Source organism: Narcine bancroftii, chromosome 4, assembly GCF_036971445.1.
Source record: "Narcine bancroftii isolate sNarBan1 chromosome 4, sNarBan1.hap1, whole genome shotgun sequence".
NCBI classification, from domain to species: domain Eukaryota; kingdom Metazoa; phylum Chordata; class Chondrichthyes; order Torpediniformes; family Narcinidae; genus Narcine; species Narcine bancroftii.
The window spans coordinates 287,576,987-287,603,767 of NC_091472.1; the positions used below are offsets into that span (position 1 = coordinate 287,576,987).

The 26,781-nt window shown below is 38.9% G+C and overlaps 1 protein-coding gene across 4 annotated transcripts in view; it reads right to left on the reverse strand.

Moving 5' to 3' along the window:
• Positions 1 to 26,781, reverse strand: part of nostrin (nitric oxide synthase trafficking) — a 45,351-nt gene that overhangs the window by 4,166 nt on the left and 14,404 nt on the right. For 2 of the 4 annotated variants that reach the window (XM_069935310.1, XM_069935309.1), the window contains 11 exons: positions 24,044 to 24,106; positions 20,127 to 20,208; positions 19,944 to 20,006; positions 17,468 to 17,566; positions 16,780 to 16,905; positions 7,417 to 7,515; positions 7,188 to 7,313; positions 6,259 to 6,367; positions 6,065 to 6,153; positions 4,287 to 4,412; positions 3,227 to 3,458 (listed from right to left, as the gene is read on the reverse strand). In XM_069935310.1, coding sequence (XP_069791411.1) covers positions 3,227 to 3,458; positions 4,287 to 4,412; positions 6,065 to 6,153; positions 6,259 to 6,367; positions 7,188 to 7,313; positions 7,417 to 7,515; positions 16,780 to 16,905; positions 17,468 to 17,566; positions 19,944 to 20,006; positions 20,127 to 20,208; positions 24,044 to 24,106 — 1,214 coding nt within the window. Of the gene's footprint in view, positions 1 to 3,226; positions 3,459 to 4,286; positions 4,413 to 6,064; positions 6,154 to 6,258; positions 6,368 to 7,187; positions 7,314 to 7,416; positions 7,516 to 16,779; positions 16,906 to 17,467; positions 17,567 to 19,943; positions 20,007 to 20,126; positions 20,209 to 24,043; positions 24,107 to 25,281; positions 25,448 to 26,781 lie in introns of all 4 variants that reach the window. The other 2 variants (XM_069935311.1, XM_069935313.1) reach the window with 2 other exon arrangements.

Here is a 26,781-nt window from a genome sequence, read left to right on the forward strand (position 1 = left end):
TGTCTTTAAAAGAAAGTTTAAAAACCGGAATTATATGAAAAAGAGTTTAACTTGAGACTAAGTTTGATCTCCTTTCTACTTATCCCATTGAACAGCAACTTCTGAGGAGTAAAAGTCAAATTTACATAGTGAAAAATCTGGTAAGCTTTTAGCTAATCGATAGTAATTTGACTCTTAGCAGCAATTCCTAAGATTCAGATGGACGATGGTAATGTTTCTACAGATCGTTCCAAAATAAATAACACATTTAGTGAATTCTATTTGAGATTGTATACTTCGAAATCTAATAATGATATAGCCTAATAATAGACTTTTTAAGACCACTTAAATATACCCACGTTATCCCAGAATTATCGCACGAGTCTGGAGGAGCCGATTTCGCAAGAGGAAATATTTTAGCTATTTCTTCATTACAGAGGTAACTCTCCAGGACTTGATGGGTACACTGTGGAATTTTGAGAATCTTTTTTTAAATTGCTTGTGCCTCAATAAGTTTTATGTTTAATGACTCATTTAAGCAAGGTAATCTTCCAATGTCTTTTAATGAAGCTTGCATCTCTCTCATTGCGTGAAAGGGGAAAGATCCACTTGAGTGTTCTTCCGATAGGCCAGGGGTGGTCAAACTTGCTTAATGTAAGAGCCACAAACGGTAAAGCTCAGATGCTTGAGAGCCGCAGGACATGAACAAAATTCACACATACGTTTTTATTGTTATATACACATTTTGTTACAAAAAAAATTTAAATTGTAAGAAATGCATATTAAATGCAATAATATTTATTCATGCATGCAATTTTTAAACTTAATTTGTATTAGTTTTAGTAATTACAAATATGTAAAAGATAAACCAAAAAATGAGAGATTTTAATCAGATTTCCACCTTACAAAATTAGTCGGGTGGGTGAGGGACTGGCAGTGCGAGTCGGGCGGGCGAGGGTCAAAATTTCTAGAATATTCAAATTTTCAAAGAGCCGCGTTTTGGCCGCCCCACTATAGGCCAATTAAAATTGTTATATTTATATCCTGATGCTTCAGTCCTTACCAACTCACAACAATCAAAACCTTCTAATCTTCAATAGGTACTTGTCAAGGCTGTCCTTTAAGTCCATCACTTTATGATTGGTCTTGGAACCGTTAACAATTGCCTTTTGTGAGTGTAGAGATTTTTCAGGGATTTATAGGAGAGGTATTGAACGTAAAGTTACCCTATAAGCAGATGATCTTTTGCTTTTTATATCTAATCCAGAGACTTCTTAACCATTCATGTTATCTGTTCTATCTCAATTTAGTCAGTTTTCAGGGTACAAGCTGAATTTGCATAAAAGTGTTCCTATACGTACCTAGGTATTTTAATATCCCTTTACTTATTATCTTGCTATTACAATTATCAAGAACTATAAACCTCTTTTTAGAGAAAAAAAATCTATTTTACTTAAACGGGTTAAATTGTCTCCAACAAGATGGTCACCTTTATCAATTTCTATGATTGGTTGTTACTAATTCTAATAAAATGAACATCTCACCAAATTTTTGTATCCTTTCCAGTCTATACCAATTTTTATTCCCAAATAATTTTTTGATTCACTTTGATCTTGTATATGGCAAGGAAAACATCCTGCTTGAATAAAGTCCATCTTCAAATTCAAAAAGGAATGATGGTTTGGAGTGTTGTAATTTTAGATTTTACTTTTGGGCAGCCAATATACATGATTCTTTTGTTGCAGTTTGATAATAGAGTCAGGTAGAGATGGAATTAAATTTTACCAAGGATAGTTCCTTGTTGGTAATTCTTTATATAAATAGACAACCCAATCATCTTTTCCAACCTTCTTTGCAAGTTGCAGCTTTTAATGAGTGACATAGATTGGGTATTAAATGTTTTAAAGTCCTTTTTTATTGACAACCATTTTGCATTTTTGAACAATTGGTTGTAAAATTTAATTTATCTGGTTTATTATTTTAGATATTTACAAATTAGGCCTTTTGTTCAATCCTAGATCCCTATAATTCCTTAGTTGGATATTCTTGATATTTTTTGAACTACACCCTCCTTAAAAGAACAAAGTGGCTTAGTTTAAGACAAGCCTCATTAACTAAATCAAGAATGCCTGGGAGCAAGATTTAAACCTTTTACTGTTCAATGAGGTGTGGAATACTATTCTTAAACGGATTAATATTACATCCTCTAGTGCATGGCAATTTAAAGTGGTTCATAGAGCATATGTCTAAAGCTAAACTGCTCATTTTTATCCGGACATAAATCCTTGATGTGACAAATGTAAAACGGGTGACGTCTCTTTAATTCACACGTTCTGGACCTGCCCTAGCTTAGAAAAGTTTTGCAAGGAAGTTTTTTCCAAACTCTTGGTTATTTTTAAATTAAAATTTGGCACCTAACCCTTTAATAGCTCTTTTTGGAATACTTTGTGATGGTGATGTTATACAGTACTGACTTCAATGTCACATTTTATTCTTTTTCTTTGTTTTTGGCCAGATGTGCAATTTTGATTAAATGGAAAGACACTATTTCACCTGCACATGCACAATGGCTAAGAAATATTATGTGTTATTTGAACTTGGGGGGGAAAAAAAATTAGATATGATGTCATTGATTCAAGTATCAAATTCCAAACAAAATGGGGCTTGTTTATGGACTACTATCATAACCTTAATAATTGATGTTGATTTGGAATTTTGGCATGGTGTTGTCTCCAAGATTATGCCACTTGAATTTTTTTTAATTTTCAACCTTGCTAAGGGGAAGGGGTTTAGAATTCATCTTTTTTTTTTGTTAGATTTTATTGTGTCATTATGTTTTTACTAATTGCACTTCTGAACTTCTACATATGATCATTATTGTAACTTTACAAGTTCTGTAGCACGTCATTGTTCATTTTTTTTTCTATGGAAAAAATATCAAAAAATATTTTAAAAAGAGAAAAAATGGAAAACTTAAGGATAAAAATTTCAAATTGTGTTATTTCCTTGCTGAATTGTTCATAGAATTTCAAATATAAAGAAACGACTATTTAATGGTTTTAAAATTGAAAATACAAGTGTAAATACATCATATACACAAGGTGAATTGCTGAAAACCAAGATGAATTTTAACAGATTGAATCTGCTTGGGTTGAATTTTTTTCCCTTAAATGTCACCTTTGAAACCAAACAACACTTCATGAACAAAAATACTTTCTCCCAAAATTAACTTATTCATATAAATTACCATAGTCAGCTGATGTTGCATCTTTTCTTGACTGTGCCACTTGGATCTCTGAATGATTTGAGTTAGTTGTGTGATTTATATATATAGGTTCAGATTCAGATATTTTCTGGGGACTGAATTCATGGGGATCTCTTCTGTGATCCAAAGATACAGAGTTCATCAAATTGCTGGGATGAGATACATTTTTTATTTTCACAGGTCGTGTAATCTCAACCATACTGTGATAATATTCCTGCCAAAATAATATGTAATTGTTCAAAATCAACTAACCATTTTTGTATTCAATTTATCACTATTTGTAACTTCACATTGCTTTTGGATCTAATCCACCAATTGCTTAAGAAATAGGCCATTTGGTTCCTAACATCAGCTCCCGCCAACTGAATAAGAAAATGTTCTTTTAAAAAAATCAGAGTACCATTTTTCTTTGATACCCAAAATTTGTCTTGAGTAGACCCAGCTCTCAGGTGCAGAATCCAGCACCCCGCCCGCCCCCCCCCCCCCCCCCAAAAAAAAATCACCAGCCTGGTTCTACACATTGCAACCAGGCAAAATGTCTTTGTGACATCTCTGAAATGCTGCAAGAATGTCTTGCCAAGATCACTTCCCATTCTTCTTGTCTGCTCAATCTCCCCTCAAAATTATCCTTCATCCCCACAATCAAGCTGGTAAAGTTTGAATTGCACTTTGACATGCTTAGTCAAATGGTGCTTTTGCACCCATTACGTATAGCAATAATGTCTTAAAGATTCTGGTTCTGTGTGTTAAATACTGATTGGGAAGATGCAATTACTTAATGAAAGTATCAGGCTTCATAGAAATGGAATGGTAACATGGGTATGATATTCCTTGTCGTGGAAGAAACAACTTGAGTCAGTACCTGCCACTCTTCTTGTAACAGCCACTATGGTGGATTTCCTGGCTGTTAATGATGACCCAAACTTCAATCTTTGTACTAATTTGCAATTTTTTTTCTCCCTCCCTTCCTCATGGATCATTGGTGCTATAATAGCATTACATTAACTATGCCACCCTCTGACATTTTGAGCAACAGACAAACCTTATCTTTCCAGTTAGTGATGCTGTTACTCAGTGGATGGGAAGGTATAGGATTTCCTTCCAGTTCTGCCAGAGATGAAGCAAGTTTGTAGAGATTTACTTCCAACAGGGTTAGTTTCAGTGCTGCCTAGAAGCAGAAATTAGGGTATTACAATTCTTAAATTGGAAAAATAGTTATAAAACTAATATAATATTGGCACCACATCTTTCTTCACTAAATTTGTGAGGAACTCACTTCTGATACAGATTTTAATTTAATTCAATTCTTAACAGAAAAATGTGCTCCAATAAAAATGGTATTCAATTTAAAAAAAAGACATACAGCACAGTAACAGGCCCTTGTGGCCCATGAACCCATGCCACCAAATTACACCCAACTGACTTGACCTACAAGCCGCACAAGTGTTGAAGTGTGGGAGGAAACCAGAGCATCCGAAGGAAACTCATGCAGACATGGGGAGAACATTACAAATTCCTTACAAACACCACCAGATTCTAACTCCAATCACTGGCACAGTGAGCATTGCACTAACTCCCATGAACATTATAAATTTAACAAGCATTTTCATGATAAATAGTGGCAATACAAGGTAGGTCCTTTGACATCATTAATACAGTTAAGGTATGAATAAAGGGCTTAGTGAATGAATGAAGGAGAACAAAGATATTCTGGAGAAACTATTGCTGCCTTTGGCACCTAAGCTTCGTTTTAGACAATGAAGCTTGTGACAAGAGTATTTAGAGGTGGTTTGGGAGTAATTGTTAAGAGCAGCTTGCACACACACATTTTAAAACACAGAATATTTGCAGGACTTTTGCAGAATGCTTTTTGCAGGAGGCAACGAAGTATCGACAGCAGCTTGCCTGGGAGAGCATGTGATCTTTGCAGGCAGAGGAGAGAAGAGTTTTGCTCTTAGAGAGGGAGGGTATGAAACAGTGAGGAGAGAGATAGAAATCTGTTCCAGAGGGACAAGCTGGCAAACTTTGGAAGGCTGCCTGGTCAAAGGAGAAGACTGGTGGTGTGAAAGGTGACCTGAAAGAAAGAGGATCATCTGGAGAACCCTGAAGGGGGCATGTTTTGTCGGCAAGACTGATTGAAAAGGAATCAGTTGCGGATGTCCTGGAAAAGGAATCTCTCTCTGAAAACCAGCAAGAACCCTCCTGAGAAGTAACCATTTGCCTATTAAGCACCAAAAACTGGTGAACTTTGTTAATGCTAACTTCTGTGCACAGTAAAAGAACTGCCTGCAAGCAGTGAGATTGGACTGTGATCCAAAGAACTTTTCTAATCTTAAATATACATTACACACACATGTGCTTCGTATTAGAGGGAGAATTAAGTAGTTAGGTAGGTTAAGTAACAAGTTAAAGTTTAATTCTGTTTTCTTGTGTAAATATAATTAAAAATAACTTTTGTTTAAGTTACCCTGTGTTGTGGTGCATATCATTGCTGCTGGATTTTGGGGTCCTCTGGACTCCGTAACAATCTACACTAGATTTAGTACTTTTATTTAGTTTTTGTTTCATGATAAGATTTGCTGTGTATGAACAGGAATTCAATTTCACCTTTCTTAATACCATAACAAGTTGAACAAGAGAGAAAAAAAAAAAATCACAACTATATTGAGTGTTCAGTTTTGCAATTTGGTCATTTAAAACAGGTTAGGGGATGCACAGTAAATGTAGAAAGAACTAGTTTATAATTTCTTGAAAGTGGTAACAAATGGGTGGTGAATAGTCCTTTAATCACATTCTATCAAAGATCAGTATAATCATTACCTCATCATGCATTGACAGAGTTGTTTCCTCGGCTTTTGCATCTGAAAATGAAGACCTCCTGAAACTTCTATTAATCATCTTCTCTAAACCTGGAAATTGTCCAGAATAAATATTCTCTTTATTTTAGAATTTGTTTATTCAAAGATAGGTTATGCAATTTGAGGGGGGGGGGGGGGAAACAGGTAAATTGCCACCTTGTTTGTTCTTCTTTACTTTGTTTATGTCATCTTGAAGCCTTTGTATTTTCAAAGATAGTCCATTCTTCCTTCTCTCTGTATCCATTGTATTCCTATTGGCTTCCTCCTGTTTAAAAGACTATATTTATATCTTTTTCTGCCACCCCAGAAAATAGATGATTATGAGTCACTATTTGTAATGGAAGAAAAGTGATCAAGGTAAACAAGAAAAGACACAATGCTGCAGACTAGTGCAGTGCCCAACAGCACTGGAGAACCCCACCAGGTCATGCAGCATCCATGGAAAGTAAAAGGCAGTTGCCATTTCAGATCCAAGACCTTCAGGAGTGCCAAAAATTAGGCGGATACCTGAATGAAAAGATTGGGGGATGGGAGGAGCATAGGCTGACTGATAATAGGTGGATTCAGATGGAAGGGAATAAGAGAAAGCAGCCAAGTGATAGGGCAGAGAGTTGAGAAGGTTAATTATCTAATAGGAGAATGAAGGAAAGGGGTGAGAGCCAGAGGAAAGGAGACTTAACAGAAATTGGAGGTCAATATTGATGCCAGCTGGTTGGAAATTTGCTGAGACCAAATATAATCACTTACAATCTTGAGATATTTTACTTCTTGTGCTATGTGATAGTACGGATTCTATCACCAATGTGTATATGTATATATTGTGGTACAAGATGGTCATGATTGGCTGAGAGCGTAGCCACACCTACTGGCAGGTCTTAAAGGGTTGCTCCTAGCCAGACCCAGATCATTCTGGACTGGTCGACCTACATGTGATATGCTCCAATCTTCTAGTTAATAAAAGTCTTGGTTTGGATCAACAAGCCTTTGATTCTTTCACACGCACTACATGCTACATTAACTATTGCAAGTAAAAGGGCAAAATAATGCTAACAGTAAATACCAGTTATGTTCATCTATTTACTTACATAATAATCTGTCAGTAGAAATCCTATTTTGTTTTGACTGGATAAAATGGATGAATTGTCCAATAATGTTTGGATATCTTGATCAACGCTGACATTTTGTGCAACATCAAGAATTTGCATTTGGCGCTGTATGACAATAAAAATAATCAGATTAGAAAATCATTAATCTCAACTGCATTCTTTATCAAATTCCAAGAATTCAGTGTTGTAGCCATCATTCTACTCTTACTTCAATTAGTGTTCTTCCAAAACAAGTGATATGCTGGCTGTATTTATTTAAAATATTGCACAGGAGATTGATTTTCTCTTTTTCCAAATCATGGATTACCTGTTAGAAAGAACAAAATAACCATAAATATCAGTTAGAGGGGGGCGTGGCAAGATGGCGTAGAGATCAGACATGTAATCCCTGCCCTCTCCGGTCAGACTTTTAAATGCCCGTGTTTTGACCCTTTATTTTTAATTTTAAAATTTAAATTTTTAGTTTGATATTTTGGTGAGCCATTATGGCTACTAATGTTAAAAAAAGCTAAGTCTTAGTTACAAAAGAAAATACAGTTTCGAAGTGAGGAAGAATTGGGGCCTAAACAACTTGGAACAGCCTCGGACCCATTTTCAGGTATTCCCAAGCTTCAACAATCGCCGGTGGGGACAAAAGCAAAGGTAACAGTTACTCACCAGTCTCAAGATGGCGCTGGTTCGACCCTTTCTGCGGAGGAAGGAGCGCGCTCCCGAGATGTCGGGCACAAGCCTGGAGGCTTGCTACAAAGAACTATCCAGTTGGAAGAGACGGGAGCGCGGAGGAAGAAGATTCCTATCGCAGACACGCAGTCTGCAGTGACTATGCGCTTGGGTGGCGCTGTTAATTATAGAGAACTCCGTAATTTTATTAAAAAATGGTCTGCAGGGGGAGTCAAGGGATCGTCGTTGGATGTCCAAACTCGCAGTAAAACAACTAGAATGCTACCTTTTGAAGAGCAACAAGAAGAAGACTTACCTTACTCTACTGCTGTACAGGAAATGGAAGAAGAGCTGGAAGAAAGTGAGTTACAAATTATGGAACTCAAACTGCACTTCAGCCTGTCTATATGATGTTTGAAGGTATTGCTTCCTATTTGGATGTTATTACTGGTCAATTGAACCGGGTAGTTCAAATGAATACTGATAATTTCAGACTTAAATGTGGTTAAGGCAGAAGTTAAAGAAAACCGGGAAACCTTTAAAAAATTTGAAGCTTCTCTTTCTGAATGTAAAGAACAGGTACAATCCAATACAGAAAAGGTGGAAAATTCAGTTAAAGATTTAGGAGCCCGGGAAAAAGAGTTAATTAAAAAAATGGACTACTTGGAAAATCAAAGCAGAAGAAATTATGTGAAAATTGTGGGTTTGCCAGAAGGTATAGATGGCAACCGTGTCTGCTTGTCCCGCATCGGACTTGTCAGCCACAAATGAGCCTGCAGCTGACGTGGACTTTTACCCCCTCCATAAATCTTCGTCTGCAAAGCCAAGCCAAAGATAGAAGGTTAAGATCCCATCAAATTTTTTAAAAATTGGATTCCCCAGATTCTGGGGGAAGAGTCCTTTCCTGGCGGACTGGTATTGGAAAGAGCACATAGAGCTTTAAAAAGACCACCTTTATCTGGTCAGCCGCCAAGAGCTGTGATAGTTCGTTGTTTGAATTGTTTGGATAGAGAGACAGGAAGTTCAAAATGCAAGACAAAGACAAGCCCCAATGACGATTCAGAATAGTAGTTTTATTCTATCCTGATTTGAATCAAGATATCCGACGCCAACGTGAATTTAATCCAGTTAAATGTGTTTTATGGTGTAAAGGTTATAAATTTGCTTTTTGTTATCGTGCTGTGTTGAAAATATTTTATGGAAATTATCAGTTTCAATCTTTTGAGAGTGAGCATGAGGCAATGAATTTTGCTAATTCGTTACCGGATGTCAGAGGACAAAGAAAGAGTTCACCATCATCTCCTAAAAGAAAATCTGATAGACTTGGAAATGGACAAAATGGCAGAAGTGGAAAGAACGGGAATGGAAAGAGTTCATCTACTCTTGAAATGAGTTCACCATCTGGACTGGAATCTCAAAGCTGATTTTTTTTGTAATATGTTAATATTTCTGACTAGTTGGCTGGGGAGGAGGGGATTGCACTAATTTCTTTGTTAGTCATCAGTCACTAGCAGGTAATTACCCCACCCAGTTTTTTTTTTAAGGGAGTTACTACCTTTTGGTAGTTTTTTTTTGTTTTATTCTCTCTTATTAACAAATATTATGTTTATTTGGAGGGCCTATATATTTTAATTTGAGGGTTCTATATATCATTTTTTTTCTTTGTAATTATTAATTTTGTGACTATTTTTGATATCTAGCAATTGTATTAGATATGTCAAATTTGAAATTTGCTACCTTTAATGTTCAGGGATTAAATAATACGATCAAGTGTAAGCGAGTTTTGGCTTACATTAAAAAGATGAAGATTGATATTGCTTTTTTACAGAAGATGCATTTGAATGAAAAAGATTACATTGGAAATCTAAAGGCATAAAAAAAACTTGGGGATTGTTTTAAAGAAGGTCAATTTTTATCATTTGATGAAATGAGGGAAGATTTTGGTATTAATGAGAATTCTTTATTTGTTTATTATCAACTTTGATCTCTAGTAAAACAAATATTTTGTAGAAATATGATTTTACCTAAATTGACCAAATTTGAATCTTTTCTTGTGATTGCATCAAAAAAGGGATATATTTTATTGATGTATCAAATATTACAGGAAAGTATGGAAAAAAAGTGATTGAATAGATCCAAGATTAAATGGGAAAGGGATATTAACCTTACTTTTTCTGAGGATGACTGGTTAGATATCTGTCATGATCGTGTTACTAGATTGATAAATTTTCATTATGTAATGGTTAATTACAATTTTTTTTTTTACATCAATTGTATTTAATACCTGAAAAGTTAAAAAAAATATGGTTTTAGTGAATCAGATTCTTGTTTTAGGTGTGGTAATTCAGTTGGAATTTTTTTTATGCTGTTTGGTTAAGTGTACATATACAATTTTTTTTAGAAAGCAATTAAACTGTTTTTGGAACATTTGTACAAGATCAAAATATCTCGATCTGACAATATTTTTGTTGGGTGAGTTGAATCCTTTGAAACATTTAGGATTAGATAAATTTCAGATTGCTTTTGTGTATTTAGCTTTATCTGTTGCAAAAAAATGTATATAGCAAGAACATGGAAAAATGCTAATGTGATTGATATTAATAGATGGTATAATGAGATGAAAACTTATTTAGTAATGGAAAAAATTACGTATGTTTTACATGATAATATTTTTTTTAAATAAGTGGTCTTTATATTTAGAATATTTACATTTAGATTTACCTTGATTAGATTTTAGTAAATATATTTCCGGTTTTTTTCTTTTTCTTTGGCTCTCCTAAAGAGGGGGAGGGGGGTTTATTTTTCTTTTCTTTTTTCATAAATAAAAAATTTTATCATTCATAATATGTATTTTTCTTATTGTATGTAATAACTTTGTTGTACGAATAAATAAAGTAATGAAAAAATATATCAGTTAGAGTTGAGAGTAGTATTAATTAAGCATGTCATAATCAATCAGGTCACCAAGTGATATTTAAATTCCATTCATTAAATCAATCTAAATAAAAGTTGGTGACAGTGAAACTACCAAATGATGTGAACACATCAAGTTCACGGACATCCTTTAGGGAAAGATATCTGGTGTCCTTTCCATGTCTGTACATGATTTCGCTTTACCACACTCTCGTCTCAGAACCACAGGATTGTAGATACAATCCAGAGACTCAAAGACAAAACAAGAGTAGCTAACATTTCAATACAGAGTGAGTAATGGGTCAGAGGGGCAGTCTTCCAGACGAGACATTAAACGAAGATCTCATTTGTCTGTTTGGGTGAATGTCAGAGTTTACATGTCACTATTCTGAAGAAGAGCAGGGAAGAAATCTCAAAGTGTCCTCACCAATATTTACTCCTCAATCTAATTCAGAATATCAAAGTCCTGAAGTACAGTTTCCATCTAAAATTTCCTTCTGCGGAAGCTGCCTGACCTGGTTGAGTTACTCCGCATTTTTTTTTGATCATAAATCACACTGTTAATTTTGGGAATTTGCTGCTGCATTTCTTAAATAAAGTTAGAAACTACGTAAAAATTGCTCAATAATGAACCAACGTGTAGGATCAACAACTGTTTCGGGCCCAGAGGGACCCCAAAACCCAGCAGCAATAGAAATTCACCAAGACGAATGGTTACTTAAACAAAAGTTGCTTTTAATTATCTTTAAACATGAAAACAGGATCAAACTCTAACTTATTATCATTAACTTAACCTCCTACTAATTCTAAGTGCACGTGTATGTAATGTGTGTGTTAAGTTCAGTATAGTTCTTTGATTCACAGTCCAATCTCACTCACATCTCCAAGTTCACTGGTCTCAGGCAATTCTTGTACTGTGCACAGAATTTAACATTTATGAAGTTCACCTGGCTTTGGTGCTTGAAAGGTAAATGGTTACCACTCAGGAAGGTTCTTGTTGGTTTTCAGAGAGAGATTTGTTGCTTGTTGGATACAAACTGATTCCTTCTGATCAGCCACGTCAATGTCTTGCAGAAGAAACTTGCTCCATCAGGGTTTTCCAGACGATAACCACTCTTTCAGGTCATCACAGAGTTCCTTTTTGTTTCCCTCATTTCAAGTGAAACATTATACAGCCAGTCATCTCCTCTTGTATAGACCACAAGATCTTTGACAAGGCTGAAGTTAGCACTCACAACCAGTCTTCAAAAAGGGATTTTTCCACAAACTTGCCAACTGGTTCTCCCTCTCTCCCTCTCACACACACACTTACTAAGAGGAAAATAACCAGTTTTACTCCTGCTTGCAAAACCACATGACCTTCTTACAACAGCAAACTGCATTCAGACAGACTGTGGCACCAGACCCAATCTTTTGAGTCCATTCATCTGTTGCTTTCCAAAACAACAATCCATTACTCCACAGCATGTCCAATTAAAACTTACTTGTGAATTCTCTATAAGCATTCTTCAAAGTTTTTGCAAAGACACTTGGAGCCTGGACTGTCTGGCTTGAGCCAAGCTCTTGCATTATTAATGAAATCTGTTTTGAAGTGTTTGTATTTGTTTGTGACCTACACTAAAAAAACCCCCCAAAATATCTATATACAATATAAAATATAACAATGTCACACAACATACCTGATTGGCTGCTGATGGACTGTGCAGCCCAGTTGATGGGGGTCCTAATGGGCATCTTTAACATCTCACTGGAGTACTCCATTGTCCCCATAGGATTTAAGGCTACTATCATTCCAGTGCTCAAGACAGCAATGGTAACTGGACTAAATGAATACCACTCAGTGGCATTGACCTCTACGATCATGAGGTGGTGTGAGCGACTGGTAATGGAAAGCAGGCTCAGGATTGATCAGTACTTGGAAGGGAGGCCACCTAGGAACACCAGATGCTGTAGGTTTCTGTGAGGGGCACTGGACAAAGAGGCAACTCTGTCGGCCTTACGCTAGACAAAGTTAAAGAATTTCATGTATGTTGCATTCTAAATGTACTATTACATGACAATAATGGAACTTTTACCTTCTACATTAGTGTGAAATGGTGACTCCCAAGAACTTAAATTGGTCAATCTCTCATCCCTGAGCCCCCAATAATCACTGGATCATACACCTCTGGTTTTCCCTTCTGGAAGTCAACATCAGTTCCTTGGTTTTGGTGACATTGAGTGCGAGGTGGTTGTTGGTGCACCATTCAACCAAGCTTTCCATCTCCCTCCTGCATGCTGATTTTTTGCCCCTTCTTATACAACTCACTAACATGATATCGTCAGTGAATTTGTAAATGGCGTTGACGTTTTATAAGCCACATAGTCACAGGTGTAAAGTAGAGCAGGGGGCTAAGCCCTGTGGTACTCCGGTACTGATAAAGATTGTGGAGATGTTCTTACTAATCTTCACTGTGGTCTGGAGGTGAGGAAACCAAGGATCCAATTACACTGTGGGGTGTTAAGTCCAGATCTTGGAATTATGAGGAGATGATATCACCATAAGTCAATCTTCGCTGCAGCAGGACAGCAACTCTACTAATTAGTCTCATTTATAATTCTTCATACAACCGGGAGGTTATTCAGAGTTGAACTAATGAAAGTCAGCTATTGAATCCTTCATCATCAACAACTGAAATGAAATTTCACCAGGCTCAGAAATGCCATGACAAGCAGGGGTCAGAGGGTTGGCATTAAATGGCCTGTGACCCACCTGACACCCAAAGCCATTCCACCCTTTTCAAGGAACAACCCAGGATCAAGATTGAATACTGTACACTTGCCAGGTTAATTACAGTTCTAACTTGGCCACATCCAAGATGAAAAAGCCACTAGACCAACAGCCCATTCACCAGCCATGGGAATGCTTCTGATGGGATACCAGTGGTGCTCAACCTTTTTTCTTTCCACTCACAAACCACTTAAAGTAATCCCTATGCCATAAGCACTCTGTGATTGGTAAGGGGAAGGGAAGGTTGAGAACCATTGCTCTAGATCACACATGTCAAACTCAGGCCCGCGAGCCAAATTTGGCCCGTGATATAATTATATTTGCCCACAAGATCATATCAAATAAGTATTAGAGCTGGCCCACTGGCCGCTGCGCCAGTATAGCGCATGCACAGCTAATACCACAAATCCCAGAATGCTTTGCAAATGCATTGGCCCGTCAGCCCGCTAATCGCCCCCACCTCCTGTTTACTTTAATTAGCATCTGCGACCTGTCGCCTAACTCACATGTAATAAACCCCTTACAAAAGATAGAAAACAGGACCTTTCAAGACAGGTGGGAGGCAGACCATATGTTCATCATTTTAAAAGACAAACCTGTTTGTCATTGAAGCAAGTTGTTATTTTTTTTGACTTGTTGGCTTGTGAAAAAAAAAATACATTTAAAAGGAGCTTAAAGGCTATAGAGAAATATTATTTATTGAATATTTTATTTCTCATTTGTTAATGCTTCTTCTGGAAAGAGTTTAACCAAAACTATGATTAAACATTCATTTTAATAAGAAAAAGTTTAACATTACATATGTTGAAAGAAGAGAAAACATACAGATGTTGTTGAAAATTTTCAATAAATATTTAGTTTGGCCCACGACTTAGTCCAAGTTTTTAATTTTGGCCCTCTGTGAATATGAGTTTGACACCCCTGCTCTAGATCCAATTTTTACTGAAATATTTTGATTAAAACAGTGGTTTTCAACCTTTCTTTCCACCCACCTACCACCTTAAGCAATCACAGAGCACCTATGGCATAGGGATTATTTAAAGTGATATGTGTGTGGAACGAAAAAGGTCGAGAACCACTGGGATAGGCTCAAGATGCTGTTCCTACTCCCCAAAGACAGTTAGAACATAAGGTGATGCTTTTGCAAGCTATTCCCACGTGCACTAATAAAAATGTGAAGTTTAAATGCAAATCTGTTAAATCTCTGCTGTCACTGAGGGTTGAAGGCTTACATTCTGAAATGAAGTAACATGGTATGGGTTCAATTACAATCAAACATGCATTTTGGAGATAATTTTCATCTCAAAGTTCTGCATGTCTAGAGAACTATACCCATGTCTTCCAAATAGCACACGATATTGACTTGGAAGCAAACAAGTGAGCTGTATTACAGGCCTTTATAGATTTCAGCACAGTGTCAGCCCTTCAGCCCTTCAGCTCACAATTTTATGCTGACCTATATATACCAACCCAAATTTTAAAAATCTTCCTCCCTCATATCCCTCCATTTTTTATTCATGTGTCGGTCTAATAGTCTTTTAAATGCCCTTATTGTTTTAGTTTTTACAGCACCCCTGGCAATGCTTCCGGGCACCCAAAACTGAGTTTTTTTTTAAAAAAACACTCACGCCTGATATCCCCTAAACCTTCCATCCTTCACTTTGTACAGATGTCCTCTGCTATTCCCTCCCTGAGAAAAAGGTCCTGGCTGCCTACCTTATCAATGCCTCTCATAATCTTATAGACCTCTATCAAGTCACCTCTCATTCTTCTTCGCTCTCTACACCCTCGCCTGAGCTTCTACATCCTTCCTATAACAAGGCAACCTGAACTGAACACAATATTTGGTGTGGTCTCACCAGAGATTTAGAGCTGCATTATTGCCTCATGACTCCCGAGCTCAATTCCCTGACTAATGAAGCCCAGTGTACCATAGGCCTTCTTAACTAACCTCCCAACCTGTGCAGCAACCTTGAGGGACATATGGATTTGGGCCTAAGGGTCTTTCTGTTCTTCCTCTCTTCTAAGTATCCTACCATCAACCCTTTACTCTGCCTTCAATCCTGACCTTCCAAAATGTATCTCCTTCCACTTAACTGGATTGAACATCATCTGCCACTTTTCCACCCAACTCTGCACCCTGCCCATATCCTACTGTATTCCTACCATAACCTTCAAAATCAAAATTTATTATCACAAACAAGTCAAGAAATTCATTATTCAACACTATCCACAACACATCCAACCTTTGCATCATCCACAAACTTACTGACCCATCCCTCTACTTTTTCATGCAGGTGTCCCAGAACAGATCCATGTGGAACTCCACTAGTCACTGACCTCCAGGCAGAATACTTTCCGTTCATCACTTCTCTCTACAAGGGAACTTACTCCCCTCAATTAGTTATTGGGATATTTAGGGTTAGGGTTAATGAGCCACAAAATAAAGAAACACATCCAAGTTACTACTATACTTTCTTATTGCAGGGCCCATAAAGACCATAAGAAATAAGCCAAAAGTTTACCAGTCTGGCAAGTCAATTCACTCCTCTTAATTTTGTAGTTTGCCGAGTTTAGATTCAAGACACTGCATTTCAGTTAGAGCCAACTCACTTGCATACCTGATACAAAGTTCTATTACATTATGTTCAATTTTTCCTAAAATTTCAGATGATCAATGAACTTTTCCTCAGTTATTTTTAATAACCTGTTCCATCATTGGATTCTCAATACATTGGTCTGCCACACTCCCTAAATTTGCCCTCCATATTACTAAAGCTCATTTGGTTTGCCCAGCCTAGAGGTCAATCGAACTCATCCCTGATTAAAAGTTATATTTTTACTAAAACAGAACACACAATTACTACAAAATTAATAACAAATTAAATGATTTTTTTTTTTTAAAAAAAGGCATACAGCACAGTAACAGAGCCCATCAACCCATGCCACCCAATTAACCTACAATCCCCGGTAGGTTTTGAACAGTGGGAGGAAACTGGAGCCCCCAGAAGGTGGTCACGCAGACACTGGGAGAATGTGCAAACTCCTTACAGACAGTGTGGGATTTGAACTCAAGTCCCAATCGCTGGTGCTGTAACAGCATTGCGCTAACCGCTATGTAAAACGTGCTGCCATATGTTCAGTGTTTGTGTGTCTTATGTACAAGGTTCAAGTCATGGGTTCCTCTTGATTGTATTAATTATACAATCTTTCAACTAGTTTACTTGCCTGGTAAGACTCTTCAAAGATGGACTCCCACTTCAGTCTGACGTCCTCACCAGCTCTATTCAGATCGTAGTATTGTTGGTCTGTTTTTGACAGCACTTCTGTTGATTTTTTCAGCTTTTTTAGCAGCTGCAGAATCAAATAATTTGCAGCAAATATTTGAAAATATAATTAAAATCACCCCAATATATCACAAAAATATTTTTATCAGGCAGTAATTCACACAAAAGTCTAAAAGTCTTTAAAGATAGATCAGAACAAAAGATCAAGAATTCAATTCATTATGACCAACTCTCATTATAGTTCCAACTGCAGACTGTCAAGTGAACTGGTTCCCAATTATGTCAGTTCTTCATTTTTATAACGAGTCATTTAGAAATAAAAGCAGAGTTGAGATTTTTCTCCCAAGGAAGATACTGAAGGCAAAAATCAGATTCATAAGTGTTTACATTTATAGTACTGGTAGCTGACAGATATACAATTCCACTCCTGCAACATAATGTGCAGATTTTCAAGTCATTTGTTCTACATTGTTATACAGTATCTATTTGCTTGACTTTTCAATGTTAAAAAGATTTATGATTAAATAAAAATATGCAAATAAATTTAATCATTACTTTAGTACAGCATAGGTCACTAAAAATAAACCACAATCTCAAGTTAAATTACTTTAAATGCAAGAATCAAAGACCTTTCTTCTCTCTTTTTCAGATATTATTTGTTTGTTGTTTTCTGCAGCACGAAACATCCTTTCATGGTCCTTAGCAAGTCCCATCATCTTCTTCTTGCACTGAAATATTAGAATTCACATCATAATTTATTAGAATGCAAATATACAAAATTAGCATTTGTGACACTTTTGATAAAAAGATGGAAAATTTATGTTTTCAGGACAAGCCTTCCGTCACGCATGCAGCCATCTTCAGCGCAAACTCCGGGAGATCCAAAATGAGTGGTGGACTAGCCTCGCCAAACGAACCCAGCTCAGCGAGGCTCTAAAGGCCGTGCACGGCCCCTCACCCCAAGTCCAAAGTCCGCTGCGCAGCTCAAACGGCAAAGTCCTCCTCAGCGACAAGATCTCCATCCTCAACTGATGGTCAGAACACTTCCAATCTCTTTTCAGTGCCAACCGCTCAGTCCAAGATTCCACCCTGCTCCAGCTCCCTCAACAGCCCCTAAGGCTAGAGGTGGATGAGGTCCTCACCCAGGAAGAGACATACAAGGCAATTGAACAACTGAAAAGTGGCAAAGCAGCAGGTATGGATGGAATCCCCCCAGAGGCCTGGAAGGCTGGCGGCAAAACTCTGCATGTCAAACTGCATGAGTTTTTCAAGCTTTGTTGGGACCAAGGAAAACTGCCTCAGGACCTTGGTGATGCCATCATCATCACCCTGTACAAAAACAAAGGCGAGAAATCAGACTGCTCAAACTACAGGGGAAATCACGCCGCTCTCCTTTGCAGGCAAAATCTTCGCTAGGATTCTCATAAATAGAATAATACCTAGTGTCGCCGAGAATGTTCTCCCAGAATCACAGTGCGGCTATCGCGCAGAGGAACTACTGACATGGTCTTTGCCCTCAGATAGCTCCAAGAAAAGTGCAGAGAACAAAACAAAGGACTCTACATCACCTTTGTTGACCTCACCAAAGCCTTCGACACCGTGAGCAGGAAAGGGCTTTGGCAAATACTAGAGTGCATCGGATTCCCCCCAAAGTTCCTCAACATGGTTATCCAACTGCACGAAAACCAACAAGGTTGGGTCAGATACAGCAATGAGCTCTCTGAACCCTTCTCCAATAAAAGTGGCGTGAAGCAAGGCTGCGTTCTCGCACCAACCCTCTTTTCAATCTTCTTCAGCATGATGCTGAACCAAGCCATGAAAGACCTCAACAATGAAGACGCTGTTTACATCCGGTACTGCACGGATGGCAGTCTCTTCAATCTGAAGCGCCTGCAAGCTCACACCAAGACACAAGAGCAACTTGTCCGTGAACTATTCTTTGCAGACGATGCCGCTTTAGTTGCCCATTCAGAGCCAGCTCTTCAGCGCTTGACGTCCTGTTTTGCGGAAACTGCCAAAATGTTTGGCCTGGAAGTCAGCCTGAAGAAAACTGAGGACCTCCATCAGCCAGCTCCCCACCATGACTACCAGCCCCCCCACATCTCCATCGGGCACACAAAACTCAAAACGGTCAACCAGTTTACCTATCTCGGCTGCACCATTTCATCAGATGCAAGGATCGACAACGAGATAGACAACAGACTCGCCAAGGCAAATAGCGCCTTTGGAAGACTACACAAAAGAATCTGGAAAAACAACCAACTGAAAAACCTCACAAAGATAAGCGTATACAGAGCCGTTGTCATACCCACACTCCTGTTCGGCTCCGAATCATGGGTCCTCTACCGGCATCACCTACGGCTCCTAGAATGCTTCCACCAGCGTTGTCTCTGCTCCATCCTCATCATTCATTGGAGCGACTTCATCCCCAACATCGAAGTACTTGAGATGGCAGAGGCCGACAGCATCGAATCCACGCTGCTGAAGATCCAACTGCGCTGGGTAGGTCACGTCTCCAGAATGGAGGACCATCGCCTTCCCAAGATCGTGTTATATGGCGAGCTCTCCATTGGCCACCGTGACAGAGGTGCACTAAAGAAGAGGTACAAGGACTGCCTAAAGAAATCTCTTGGTGCCTGTCACATTGACCAACGCCAGTGGGCTAATATCACCTCAAACCGTGCATCTTGGCGCCTCACAGTTCGGCGGGCAGCAACCTCCTTTGAAGAAGACCGCAGAGCCCACCTCACTGACAAAAGACAAAGGAGGAAAAACCCAACACCCAACCCCAACCAAACAATTTTCCCCTGCAACAGCTGCAACCGTGTCTGCCTGTCCCGCATCAGACTTGTCAGCCACAAACGAGCCTGCAGCTGACGTGGACATTTACCCCCTCCATAAATCTTCATCCGCGAAGCCAAGCCAAAGACAAAGACATTTGTACTGATTATGAATGATGCTATGGACATGAAAACCCATATTAGTAGAATTAAATTCTATTTCAATAAACCCTGCAGATGAGTTAAATTACTTTTTTTTTTAAAAAGGTATGTCATATGCAAGCTGGATATCATTGACAAGAACATTAAAATTTTAAAATTGTACCCGAATCTGTTGGCTCCAGTTGTCCATTACAAGCTTTGAGGACTTTTCAACAGCATTATCCATCTGATGTAAAAGTTCAAAGGGCAAGATTAGTCAGAACATAAAAGATTTGTGAAAAAATAGAAATAAACAAGTTAAAATAAAGATATATACTTTTAATTTATAGAAAAAGGAAATACATACCAACTTTCTCCGTTTAGTATGTTCATCTAGCATCTTACAAATTGGATTAACAGCTTCCTGCTGAATGGCATTGGCTAATGTCCTGTTTTAAAGAACCAAAATGTATCAGATAAAATTATCTAGGCTCTAGTAACCTTTTTAAAATTTCACTAACATTATATGATTAATATTTTAGCTACTAATGTAATAGTTTTTTTGAACCAATTTTTCAGGTCAAATTTGGTGGGGAGGATCAACTTTTACATGGGTTCTACTTTTGAGGGGCTAAAATCCGCACAGGAATCCAAAAGTACCATATATACTTGTGCAATAGTCAAGTGTTGGGAACCAATTTCTTGGGTCAATTTTTTTTTGGGGGGCGAACTACTTTTGACTGCAGTGAATATCTGCATTGGTCAAAGCATCAGGAGCTTGGATGGGTGGAGCGTCTGGAGGTCAAATGGGTGAGTGGCCAAGGAACAGGAGAGAGTCTGTAGCCAGGGCTTCAGGAGCTCGGATGGACAGGTGGCTGAGGTAAGGGTTCTTGGTTGGGGTGTCGGAGCTCGCATGGGCAGATGGCCGAGATGAGATTTCACGGTCGGGGCATCAGGATCTTGGCCGGGCATGCATTTGAATATTACACAGGTCATGTGTAAAATATGTGAATTTTGGACCAAAAAGGTCAACAATTACATGGGATTGACTAATACACAATTATATATGCTATACATTTCCATATTTGTAAAGTATTCTTAGAGAGGTGCCTTTCAGAATGCTTTGAGAAATGCTCCTCAAATCAGAGAGTTTGGGGAACTAATCAGCTGTCAAAAAGAAAGCTTTTCTGGAAATGTTTGAATCTAGGCAAGATGTGCACTGATGCACATTGATCAAGTGCAAGCAAAAATAATTTTACATTTCAGCTAGGACAGTTAGATCTAACATCAGGAAACATCTTTTGAATGGTGTTTTGGATTTGCACATACTCTGGGAAGGTGAACACAGCATAGGACCAGTGAGGTGCTCAGCGACTGAAGGTCCCTCAGTCGCTGCAGGCAGTTGGCGACTTGTGGTTGAATGACCCACATGGGCTGCGGGCTGCTGGAGTGGCTCATGGGAACCAAGTATCTGAACCGGGAATAGAGACTGTACTGAGAGCAAGAATTGCTCTCAAAGGGCTTCAGGCCTGAAAGCTTTCTGATTGCATCAGAGGTTTGGATCTGGAACTTGGCAGTGGTGGATTACCAATTAGGTTGAGTAGGCTGAAGCCTAGAGGCCCAAAAGGGGGCCTCTCCATGATTTGATTGATTGCCCAACAGGCCAATGAAATGCTGGCATCCGCGCGGAGGACATGACATACACCCAATGAAAGTAAACATTGCGGGGTGAGGGGGCAGTAACATAATGCCTTGAGAATAAACACCATAATCACAGTAGCCGTGGAGACTGTTATACATCAACAGCTCAGGCCTGGAGCAAGGTGAGTACTGCCACGCCATTGGAATCCCACATCCCAGAGTGGATGCCTCCACTGTGGTCGGGGATGGCAGCGGTCTCAGTGGTCCCTCAGATGTGCCGCCCTGCTCTGTGTTTAACGTGTCTGCTGTAAAATGGTGGGTGATTCTGGCTGGGACTCTTAGGACAGGTTGGAGGCCTGACTCGCAGCTGCGATCCCTCTGCATAACTGGCCACCGCTTGTGCCCGGAGGCTGCAGGTCAAAGCACAGAGGTGGTGTGTAACAACAGGGTCGACAGTGTGGGGAGCCGGCCTGCCCTGCCACCGTGTTGATTGCATCAGAAGCTAGTGGACATCCATCTTGAAGATGAGGCAGTCCAGTTCAGGGAATCTGAAATCACTGAAGAGATGGAGGGCATGCAAAGTATTATAGATGGGGAGAGATTGGACTAGGGGAGAAAAGATAGAGTCAAAAAAAGATGAAACCAGTTTGGTGAGACAAGAGCCACCAGAAACATGGGTCTACCTGGACGATTGGGTTTGTGCATTTTGGGTAAAATGTGGAAATGAGCAGTGCACGGATGGGTGACCAGAGTTTAGAGATGGTGTTGAAGACAGTGGCAGTAAGATCTGACCAGATTTCAAAATTACCCCAACATTTCAAAAACTTCACAGGAAGACCAAACAAAAGTACCTTTTATATAAAAGATCATATAAAATGACAGATATCCTGCTCTCAAATCTCATCTTGTGGATGAAGGGAACACCTCAAGCCCAATGTTTCTGAGGAGCATTTCAACATTTCGCAGGAAGTGGAGACAATCATCTTTGATTACATTTGAAGTTCAATTCCATTTATTTCAGTAGAATTATATTTTACAAGCATGATACAACATCCAGCTGCTATTATATGGGTACAAACAAGAAAATCTGATGATGCTGGGGTCTAGTGCAGTACACAAAAATGCTGGGAAAACTCTGGTCTTACAGAATTCACAAGTCAAAGGCAGTCAATGCTTTGCTTTGGGCCTAATCCCTTCTTCAGGAGTACTGAAAATCAGACAGATGTCTGAAGTGATTGGGGTGGGGGGGGGGGGGGGTGGGAAGGAAGGTTAGTGGGAGAGAAAGAGAATAGGGGAAGCACAGGCCAACAGGTAAGAGGCAATAGGTGGATACAGGTTCCAGATAAGAGAAGGAAATGGGAGGTCAATATTGATGCCATCTAGTTGGAGTCTAGTCGAACTGAATACAAAGTGTTGTTTCTACAAGTTGAGGGTGGGCTCTACTTAGCAGGCAAGACATTTGGGTGTGAAATTGAAGTGGTTGGCCACTGGGAGGTCCTTCCTTTTACAGTGGACAGCGTGAAGGTGCTTAATGAAGCCATCTGCCAGACTGCCCGATATAGAGAAGGCCACAGCGGGAGCGCAAGATGTAGTAAATTACCCCTGCAGATGAACTATTGTTTTACTTGGAAGGACTGTTTAGAGCCCTGAATGGTGGCAAGAGAGGAAGTGTGGGCACAAGTGTAGTGGTCACCGGGGGTAGGGGGGGGGGTGGTGGTGGGGAGTACCGAGGGAACAATTAATGGGAAGAGTTGAGTGAACAAGGAAGTTACAGAGGGAGAAATCCCTGGGGAAAGCGGAGAGGGAAGGAGTAGAGAAGGTATGTCTGGTGGTCAAAATCACATTGTAGGTGGTAGTAATTCCAGAGAATGATACGTTGGATGTGGAGGTTGATGGGGTGGTAGGTAATGGCAAGGGGAATCCTGTTCTTGTTGCATCCATGTTGCTTTCTATGGATGCTGCATGATCTGCCAAGTTTCTCCAGCAGTTTTGTGTTGCTGCTTTTATGTCATATATTTACACAATGAACTCATGCAGCACTTAATTAAGACTTGATTCAGTCAACACTTCAGCATATACTAGATTGACATTGAGCACAAGCACATGCCTTCATGAACAGTGTTCTCCACCCCATCATAAAACTCAGTTGGCAAATCTTCAATCTTGACTGTAACCCACAAGGAGAAGCCATACTGAACAGGGAAAAAACAACTATAGGAAATGGAATAAGAACTTTGCGTCTGCTCCAGTAAATATTTCAATAATCTCAGAGATTTAAGTTACAATCTACTCCAGTGTAGAATTTAACAGGTGAGGTTAATTCCAAGAATTGAACTATTATGGACACCACTAACAACAGATTTTAATATTCTACATAATTTCCATCAAAATATCTTTGATGTAAGTTATATTAAAACCAATGAGAAGTTCTATTTTGCTGGAAATCTGATCTAAAAACAGAAAATTGTTGCAATAATCAAGAGGTTAGGTAGCATTTCTGAAGAGATAAAGTCAATGAGCTTTCATCAGAGCTGGAGGAAAGAAGATGAATGAAGCAGACCAGGGCATGTCCTGTAGACTTCCCCCACCACCCACCGCCCCCCCCCCCCCCCACAAATCACGAAAGAGCAGCTTTAAACTCACGTGTGTAAATCTGCAGTAAATGTCATTTCTTGAGAAATGCAATTCCACCCTTCAAAAATGGAGCTGAAAAGGAAAGTTAAAAATCAGGAACACAGGGAACATAATAATGATAACTGACAGAACAAACCTTTTGAATGATCTACAAATATTCCAGTAAAATATTAAGTTATGGGTTGAATATTTTTCAAACTTCAGATTTTTCACTGAAATGCTGGCAAAATATAGTTTCTATAGAAGTTTAAGAACTGTAAATTACCTTCCAGTCAAAATAATCTGGTATTATTTTCCATGGAGAAAACTAAAACTGGCAGTCAATACTGCCAATTTTTCTCTGCAATGTTCATCTCTTCTAATTTCATTAATTCCCGTCTGAGATCTAATTTCTTGAATGCCAGTTGTCATCTGGCCATTATTTGAGTACAAAGTCTGAGAGTGAGCACTGATTGACTATTTAACTGCACAATGCAACACTGCCAACTCCAATCCAGGCATCTCTTGTTTAGCATCTCCCTATTTTCAAGAACCTTGGATATTTATCCCCATATTCCAGTTCACTGCCAGTGGCTATCGAGAAATGGTAAACATTTCAACAAACCAGTCTATGGAGAAACTCGGCAGGTCAAAGAGTGGACTTTATATAGCAAAGATAAAGATGCATAACCAACATTTCGATTTGAGCCCCTTATCAAGGCATGAACAAAATGTAGGCAGGCACATGAGCAAAATTTTAATTATTTAATGACTTCATAAACCTGAAAAGATTATGGAGCTTATTAATGGAACTGGCAAATAAATGATCTACCATACAAATAGAATAGATATTCAGAACACATTCATTAAAAACAAAAATCATTACAAACAATGAAGCGCGATGTAGATCGAAAGGTAGGAAACAAATGGTTGAAATATCTGGGGATTGCTCGGATGAGGAAGGTTAACAGTGGAACATCTTGGGGAGCCATGAACATAATCACCAACTATGATTTTGGGGGAGAAAGGAAAGCAGCAGAATTAAAATGGAGTTTGAAATTATATCAACAAACACCTAAACAGTGCAATTCAGTGCTGCACTGAATAATTCCTTTGAATTATAACGTTTGATGGACAGGGCGATGTGTTTATTTACTGAAAGTGGTTTTAAATTTTAAAGATTATTTTGCAATTTCTGCCAACTTCGACAAATTTCAACAACCAGACACATTTTCCCTCACTTGATCTCCCTAAACTCATCTCCTTACCATTCCCCTTCAGAAGGAACTTTCCCATGCGAATGCTGGAAGTACAACACTTGTCCTTTCACTTCTTTCTTTCCCATCATCCAGGGACTCAAAAAAGTCCTTCCACGTTAACTTGCTCTTCTTCCGATCTAGTGTACTACATTCAGTGTTGATAATGTGGTCTCCTCTACATTGGAGAAATCAAATACAGAAGAAGTATTTTTTTAAAACTTGCAGAAGATAACTAAGAAAAAAAACTCATGAGGATGGAAAAGAAGTATGAAAGTAGGCTCGCAAATAAAATCAAAGTGGATACAAAGTGAATAAGTAAATAAAGTGTAAAAGAAGTGAAAGTAGGTATAGGCCCATTACAAAATGATGCTGGAGAAATAATAATGGGAGATAAGGAAATGCATCAATCTTCACTGTGGAACACAGTTGCAATATGCCAGATGTCAAAGGCCATCAGGGAAGGGAGGTGAGTGCAGTTACTATTTCAATGGAGGTGTTCAGAAAGCTGAATGGTTTAAGGGTGGATAAGCCTCCTAGACCTGATGGATTACACCCTCAGGTTCTGAAAGAAGTAACAATAGTGATTGAGGAGGCATTGATAATGATCTTTTAGGAATCAATAGATTCTGGCATCGTCCCAGAGGACTGGAACCTCACAAGAAGAGAGGAAAGCAGCAGAAAGGAAATTATAGACTGTTTAGCCTGACATCAGTAGTTAAGAAGATGCTGGAGTCGATTGCCAAGGATGAGGTTATGGAGCACTTGGAAGCACGTGACAAGATAGGCCAAAGCCAACAAGGTTTCCTTCAGGGAAAATCTTGCTTGACAAACTGGTTGGATAAGGGAAATGCAGTACATTTGATTTTTCAGAAGGCCTTTGACAAGACGCCACACACGAGGCTATTTAACAAGTTAAGACCCCATAGTATAACTAGTGTGGGTAGAGCACTGAATGATTGGGAGAAAGCAGGGCGTCAGAATACAGGGGTCATACTCTGGTTAACTGTCAATGACTAGTAGTGTTCCTCAGGGATCAGTGTTGGACCTCTTCGTTTTATACTGTTCATTAATGATTTGGATTCTGGGATGAATGGCTTTATGACCAAGTTTGCTGAAGGTAGGTGGAGGAGCAGGTAGTGCTGAGGTAACAGGCAGGCCGCAGAAGGACTTGGACAGGTGAGGAGAATGGGCAGAGAAATGCTAATGAAGTACAGTGTCAGAAAGATGCAGTTTTGAACTTTGGTCGAAAAAGATAGAACGGGCAGACTTCCTTTTTTTTTGAATGGGGAGAAATTTGAAAATAACCAGATCCAAAGGGATCTGGGAGTCCTTGTGCAGGATAGCCTGAAGGTAAACTTGCACGGTGCTGAAGAAGGCAACTGCAATGCTGGTATTCATTTCAAAAGGAAGTGCAGGGATTGGGATATTGAGACTTTATAAGGCATCACTTGGAGTAATGGGAGCAGTTTTGGGCTCATCATTTAAGAATGTGCTGACATTGGAGAGGGT